This window comes from Myxine glutinosa, chromosome 1 (genome assembly GCF_964187855.1).
Source record: "Myxine glutinosa chromosome 1, kmMyxGlut1.1, whole genome shotgun sequence".
NCBI classification, from domain to species: Eukaryota; Metazoa; Chordata; class Myxini; order Myxiniformes; family Myxinidae; genus Myxine; species Myxine glutinosa.
In genome coordinates, this window is record NC_136261.1 from 356,083,605 (window position 1) to 356,091,518 (window position 7,914).

The 7,914-nt window shown below is 43.1% G+C and overlaps 1 protein-coding gene across 1 annotated transcript; it reads left to right on the forward strand.

The window, feature by feature from the left end:
- Positions 1 to 520: 520 nt before the first annotated feature.
- LOC144893003 (olfactory receptor 51I1-like) lies at positions 521 to 1,564 on the forward strand. Its single transcript, XM_078782236.1, has one exon. It carries the CDS (start codon positions 521 to 523, stop codon positions 1,562 to 1,564), a length of 1,044 nt encoding a protein of 347 aa, XP_078638362.1.
- Positions 1,565 to 7,914: the final 6,350 nt, after the last annotated feature.

Here is a 7,914-nt window from a genome sequence, read left to right on the forward strand (position 1 = left end):
TACTGATTTTTTTTTTTGCATACTTTTCGAGTTTTATTGCATTAAACTTGTTTAAATCAATAAAATAACCCTCTCAAACGATTCCTCAGGCTGGAATTAGACGGGAAATGGGGCCATTTGTCTCTGCATGATGTCTAGTTCAAAAGTTATGCCAATTATCGATTTTCATCGCAAATCCAAGATGGCCACAAAGATGGCAGCCAACGGACCCCATGGGACCATATTTCGTCTTGGGAATATGAAAATTCGTTTACTGGACACCTTGAGGGCTTCCAAAAATTGTAAGTTAGAAAAATACATCAGCTTTTTTTTTTTTTTTTTTTTTTTTTTGTATACAAGATCGAGGCTCGTGAAAGAGCGTGAAAGAGCGAAGCTTGGTGCATGGGAACCCCTTCTTCCTGCTCGAATATCTGGCTTTCATTTTAAATTATGAGATATGCAAAGATGTTTTAGAAAGCGAATGTTTCAAAGTGAATGTAACACAAGTTATTACAATTTTCATTGTGTTTTTACAGGAGACATGAACGAAACTGTTGTGGGATCTTTGCCTCTCACGGTCACACTGGATGTGTCGGACATTCCTTTGGGTTACGGCGGCCGAGTCATTATGTGGGTTTTCACGTTTATCATGTGTATTTCAATCCCTCTGAACGCAGCAATCATGGCGGCTTGTTTTTATCGTGGATTCAATTCACCCATGCTCATGTACATTGCTTTATCATCGCTGGCTGACACTTTATTTGGAGTTGTGACGACATCATGCTATTTTAGTAGAATAATTGCAAGACGTAAAATAATATCGTTTAATGAATGTTTGGTTCAGTTGTTTACTGGGCATTGTACGTTGTTTCAGCAGTTTCTCACCACGTGGTTAATGTACGTTGACCGACATTGGGCTATTTTCTGGCCGTACAGTTACGTGGCTCTCATGGTGAACAAAGGTGGTGCTGTGAAACTTGCTATCGTAGTTTTAACAATCGGGTTGTTGTTGGGTGTAAGCTATGTTATCGTCCCAACAACTATGGTGTACTGCAACTACTCCGTGGTAGTTCGCGACACTGGCTGTGCTTCTTCATCCGTTTCCAGATCAGCTTGTGGAAATGTTAATCCTGCACTTATTTATTCTCTATTTTTTCAATGCATAGTGTATGGATTAACCGGTTTTACAGCACTGTACTCTACATGGTGTATTGTTCGTAAATGTCGAAAATCATCCACAGAGGCAAATCGAAAAGCATTGCACACATGTTTTACACAATTGTTTGCATCTTCAGCACAGTTCATTTCACTTATTGCCATAATTATGATGAAACGATTTTTACGAATTCCCACATTTGATTTTATTTTGCTTCTTATGAGCTCAGTTACACCGGCTCTGGTTAATCCATTAATATTTGGTTTAAGAATGCAAGAGATTCGCTCAACGATCGGTCTGGTTTTTCGAAAAATGCAAGTAATCCATCACGAGAAGCCATTCGATCTGGGTTTAATTGTAAATCCTGAGAATGACAATCTTGAAAAGAAAAAAGTAAAAATTACAAAGTTTGAATTTTTGCGGATGTGACAATTTTCAAAATCTGCAGAGGTTTATTTACCGCAATGTCCCCGACAAGTAAGAACATCACATTTACCTTAAGACATTCTCGGATACTGCCAGGGTTCACATGAGTTCAATATGATGGATGTTTGACTCGTTTAAAAGGTGAGAGAAATAAATAGTGATATTTTACCATGTTTGATGATCACGAACAACATCCACATCGGTATGAAGATTTAATCCAGATCCGTGTGAAGTTCAATATCAATTACAAGCCTGGCGGACAACTGGGTTTGATTTCAGGCAACTTGTGCACACACTCCGAACAGGAGCAGCAGAAAGGGTCATGTTATTATCCTCTCTGGGGTACATAGATCAACTTTCAAAAATAAATATTGTGCATTCATAGAGAAGAAGAACAAGGGGTTAATGTAGCTTAGAGGGACCCAGAGTAGGTGAGAGAATAGATAAAGCATGTGATGTGATGAATTGTGTGAAGACAGATAATGGTGAAGTTGGCTGTCTTTCCTGTTTGCCGGCCCCTACCTGCATCACCTACCTGCCAGCCATATCATCGGCCAGGCGGCTTGCATTACCTCCCTGCCTGTCGCTGTATCAAACTTTTTTCCTGACAGATCAATACTATTTCATATTGCATTAATGATTATAATCAAATTTCTCGTGATTCTGTGAAGCCTTAATACTAAAGAAAGTTTACTATGGATTTGTCTGCTTTTGGAAACAATCGTATTGTGGATTTATCTGCTTTTGACGCAAAACAAATTGAAAAGTATAAAATGATGGTTTTATTAAATTTTGATTTGTCAAATTCTGGCCTTCTGTTGGTTTACTCACATCAATTTAGAATAATCCTTTTTGGAATTGATATGTTATACCAAGAAAGCACGTTAAAAAATATATATTTGCTGAAAATTGAAAAAATTGATTTATCTGTTTTTGCGTCTGACCTCTTCAAGTGTTCATCAATGAATAATATTCCGTTTCCTTCACAAAGCTCTTCATGGAGAGGTGGCAAGAAAGAAGGCTTTCCTAAAAAATACGAATCTAAAAGCTCGTATGCGGTTTGTGAAAAAGCATCTTTATGATACTGCAAACATGTGGCGAAAAATGTTGTGGTCAGATGAGACAACATTTCACTTTTGGGTCTAAATTCAAATTGTTTGGTTAGTAATGGTGGTGCAAGCCTAACAGTGCACACCATTCGATCAACAGGTTGTCAAGCATGGTGGTGGCAGCATCATGCTCTGGGACTGCTTTTCCTCAGCAGGAACTGTCAAGCTTGTCAGCATGGAAGGAACAATGGACTGTGCAAAGTATGGGAGAATCCTTGATGAAAACCTCTTGAGGCAGCTATGCATCGAAAACTGGGTAGGAGTGGCTGAATAAGAAGAAAACAAATATTCTTGAGTGGCCCAGTCAATGTCCTGACTTGAACACAATTTAACGTTTATGACAAGACTTCAAGATTGCAGTCCTTCGACAATCCCCATCAAACTTGGCAGAACGAGAACAATTTTGACGTGAACAATGGGAAAAGATTTCACTTTATACTGCATTGATTTCTGCGTTGTCTGCTGACCTATCTCTCCTCCCCAGGGGGTGTTTGCTCCTTGGCCAAACACTGTGTTAACGTGTATAAATAGCTTATCGTGCCGTTTTTGTGAGCACCTCTACGGGAGGTAAAAAATATTATAAACCACAAACATGTTTGATTAACTTTTTATACAGTCTCTAACACTGTTTAACACTAAACTGAAATAAATTTTGAGGAATCTGGACATCAGTCAATTCTTATCAAGTCGACGAATGCACCTGATCAAACATCTACTGCAGTCTATATACGCCACATGGGTTAATAACACTAGGGCATGCCCGTACTATATATAAGCTAGGACGTGCCCGTACGTGGGTGCCCGTTCCTTGCCAAAAAAAAAAAAAAAAAAAATTTGTGTAGGGGTGTGTGTGTGTAAACATCCTAGGGCGTGCCCGTACGTGGGTGCAAAAAAACATGCGTGCAAACAACAACAACAAAAAAAAACTTTGAAACCACGTGGCAGTAACGACCACAGAACCCCCCCCCCCCCCTCTATTTACATGAATGGTTTGGTCCATTCGCAACGACCACAGAACCCCCCCCCCTCTATTTACATGCAATGGTTTGGTCCATTCGCAACGCCAAAGCGAACGGCGAACGGCTAAATCGCCATAGCTCGGTAAGTACTTGTCCGATTAATTTCAAACCTTGAAAAGGCACATCCTCGGGTCCCCAGCAATATACCTGGCAAGTTTAAAGTATATCGGACCCGTGGTTGTCGAGAAACAGCGGTCACAGACAAACACACACACAGACACACACACACACACACACACACACACACACACACACACACACACACACACACAGAGATTGCTGGAATTATAGATAGATGACCCTTCCTGCAACCAACGTGGAATTCTTCCAAGGCGTTTTTGTGGTGTTTTTCCAAAGCCGCTTTTCATTACAAAAGTAATAGCAATGCTTACGATAATAGCAAAATATTAACGATATTACGAAACAATATCCCCACCACTGCACAAGGGGTTTTGTGACTTGTGATATTGCCCTCCCCCCAGAAACCTTCATGGAAGCAATTTTTTAAATAGGGAATTTAGAATGGTGAGGCACAGTCTGATCTTACAATGGCCTTATCTGACATAAGTAATAGTAATAATAACTGGCAACAATAATAAGGATAACAAGAAAAAGAGCAAGCAGAGATTGCAAACCCTCGCCAGGATGTATTTTCAGTGGTTTTTAAGGTTTTTGTGTTAAAACAAATATGGCAGCCAAACCATGTGATCGATGACGTCATTTTTTTTTCTCCACCAATTTATGCTTACATGACGCTCAAGAAATTTCATATGGATCGGATGAAGTTTTGTACTTCTCGAATTATGACGTCATAATGGAGGCACCTATGACATCATCATTAACATATTTTATTCCCCATCATGAGTTCTTTACAATGAGCCATGTCTCAATTTTTTATATTCAGCGCTTTCGGAGATATAGAGTTGCAACCTTTTTCGGTTTTTCCAAGATGGCGGCCGAACCACGTGACCGATGATGTCATCATTATTATTTTTTCTCCACCAGTTTATGCCGACATGACGCTCAAGAAATTTCATCTCGATTGGATGAAGTTTTGTACTTGTCGAATTATGACGTCATAATGAAGGCACCTATGACATCAACATTAACAGATCTTATTCCACATGGAGAGTTCTTTACAATGAGCCATGTCTCAATTTTTTTATTCAGCACTTACGGAGATATAGAGGTGCTAATTTTTTCGGTTTTGCCAAGATTGCGGCCGAACCACGTGACCTGTGAGGTCATAATTATCATTTTAAAATTATACAGGTGGAGTTACACCTATGGTGAAAATTTACTGTCAATCAGACCAACAGTTGCAGAGAAAATCATATTTATTCTGTGCGGACAAACAGACAAACAAACAAACGGACTCAAATGCAATACCTCTTCTCTGGCAAGGGTAATAACATGACCCACTACTGCTCCCTTAATGAGCTGGTGGGTGTAACAGTTATTGAAACGTGCATTTCATGCTTAAATCTACTCTACTTTTCATCCTTATTCTTCAATAACTCCTAACATGCAACGCCGCCCCACCCCAAAATGCACAGTGGTAGGGTCCATAGATGAGCTTAGCAGGTGGTTCTTCCCTCTGACTCCTCTGATTTATATATCTTCTTGCCTTACTATCGGCTATATCGGCTGCTAACACATTCAATTCGTTTAGGGGAGCTGCCATTCTGGAAAATATCTCTAAATCTTGAGTTGAATGCACCTGCACACCCATATCATATTCCTCATTGGAAAGCTTATTATCTCTACTTTCAGATTAAGCATGATGTGTTGTTCACAGGTGGTCACCTTTTCTGTAAGACTGGAGTGTTTGATAGGTGCATATCAGTGTCTGAAGCACATTTTACAATAGCTGGGAAAGTTTAAGGTGACATGAAACCATTTTAAAGCTACTATTTACAACATTTATCGGCATATGACATTTATCGGAAGCCGCTTCCGGTCCGGTCTGGAGAGGACGCTGGCGTTACTTGTTCGCCACTTCTCCGACTGGGTCATTGTACATAGTCTGCTTTTCTGGTGGTCATGGCGGCTTTTTGGTCGTTGGGTCTGCTCCCTGCTCGGTCCCGGCTCTGCTCCTGGCTTCGCCTGCCCGGCTCTTCGACTGTTGCCTCAGGCCCGTTCCCGGACTGTCCTGCACCTTTTCTGCTTCTCCGGCCATTACTGTCTTGCTCGCCGCTTCTCCGACTAGGTCATTGTACACAGTCTGCTTTTCTGGTGGTCGTGGCGGCTTTTTGGCCGTTGGTCTGCTCCCTGCTCGGTCCCGGCTCTGCTCCTGGCTTCGCCTGCCCGGCTCTTCCACCATTGCCTCAGGCCCGCTCCCGAACTGTCCTGCGCCTCGTCTGCTGCTTCGGCCTTTACTGTCTTGCTCGCCGCTTTTGGCAAGCCGCTTCCACTGGCAAGGCCTACTCGTCCTCCTTGACCTTGGCCTTGTCCTCGTCCCATTCGCTCCTGCCTGACATGGCTCTAAGGTACTCCGCTGCAAGACTACTTCTGCTCAACACTTATTCCACCCCATCATGCATCTCTGCAATCAAATACCACGGACTCCTGCGACGACCCAGATATATTCATAGAGGCTCTGGTCGTAAGTTTGTTTACTTACAAACAGGTCACTTCATTCCCGTACTCTGGTCAGCTCAGCGCACTCCCACTCATCGTCCCAGCGCACCTGGTCACAGCAACGCACACGATCACACCTCCTGTCTGCAAACCCTGGCTAAATCACCTGAGTTCATCCCCACCGTACAAACAAACATGAAGTTCACTCTATTCAATACCCGGTCCCTCAACAACAAAAGCCTCATCCTGAACGACTACATCCTGGATAATAAACTGGAATTTCTCTGTCTCACTGAAACCTGGCAACAACCTCTGGACTACTTCTCACTCAACCCCACTACACCCAATGGATATTCATACATCAATAAACCATGCTCGGAGGGCCGAGGTGGTGGAATTGCCGTAATTCACCGACAGGACATCAAGACCAGCCTCATCTCCATCTCATCTGCTCCATCATTTGAACACCTGGCTTTTAAACTCTCTGGTCACACACAGTCAGTCATGGCTGTCGTCTACCGCCCTCCCAAACCACACCCATCATTCCTGTCTGACTTCTCCTACTTTCTGACCCAGCTCTGTTCCCTCTCCCCCTCAATCCTCCTCCTCGGTGATTTCAATATCCACATGGACTCCACTGACTCCACAATAACCACTGACTTCACTGATTTACTCACCTGCTTTAACCTCACTCAACATGTCAACTTTCCTACCCATAACCCTGGGCACATTCTGGACCTTGTCTGCTCTACTTGATTAGTTTTGCACCATCTCTCTGGCTCCGACCTCACCCTCTGACCACTTAGCCATCACTATGACCATCAACATCCCCACCCCAGCACCAAGGCATTATCGCACTATCAACTTCCATAAGCTAAACGCTCTTTCACCTACCTCATTCTCATCCACCCTCTGAAAAAATGACCACTTCTCCCTTTGTTGACCTCCACACCCCTTCTGACCTCACTGACTACTACAACCACACTCCCTCCTCCTGCCTTGACCAGCTTGCACCTATAAAAACCAAAACAGTTTCTTTCACCCATTCTGCTCCCTGGTTTACCCCTGAACTCCGCCTGATGAAAACTCGTGCTCACCAACTTGAAAGACTCCGCAATAAAACAGGTCTCACAATTCACTCCCAAGCCTACAAGGACCACCTACAGCACTACAAAGATGTCCTCCCCCGCACCCGCTCCGCCTACAACTCTCAAATTATCCACTCTGGCTCTGAAAACCCAAAAGCACTCTTCTGTACAATAAACAAACTTCTCAGCCACCTGAACACCACCACCCAGTCATTCACAGTAGAAAACTGCATCTCCTTCCTTTCATTCTTCCAAAGCAAAATTGACAACATCTACAACAGCTTAACCACCACCGCACCCGCTCCCCCTCAAACCACATGCCCCCCCCTTATCCTGCCAACCCCTTTCTCAGTTCTCCCCAGTCTCCCCTACTGACCTCTCTGAACTCCTCATAGGAATGAAAACTGCCACCTGCACTCTTGACCCCATCTCCTCCAGCTTTGTCAAGGCCTCCCTTCCTGCTCTCTCTCCACTTATCACTGCAACAATAAACTCCTCCCTGTCTACAGGCATCGTCCCACCATCCCTCAAAATTGCTGCTGTTACCCCCATTCTGA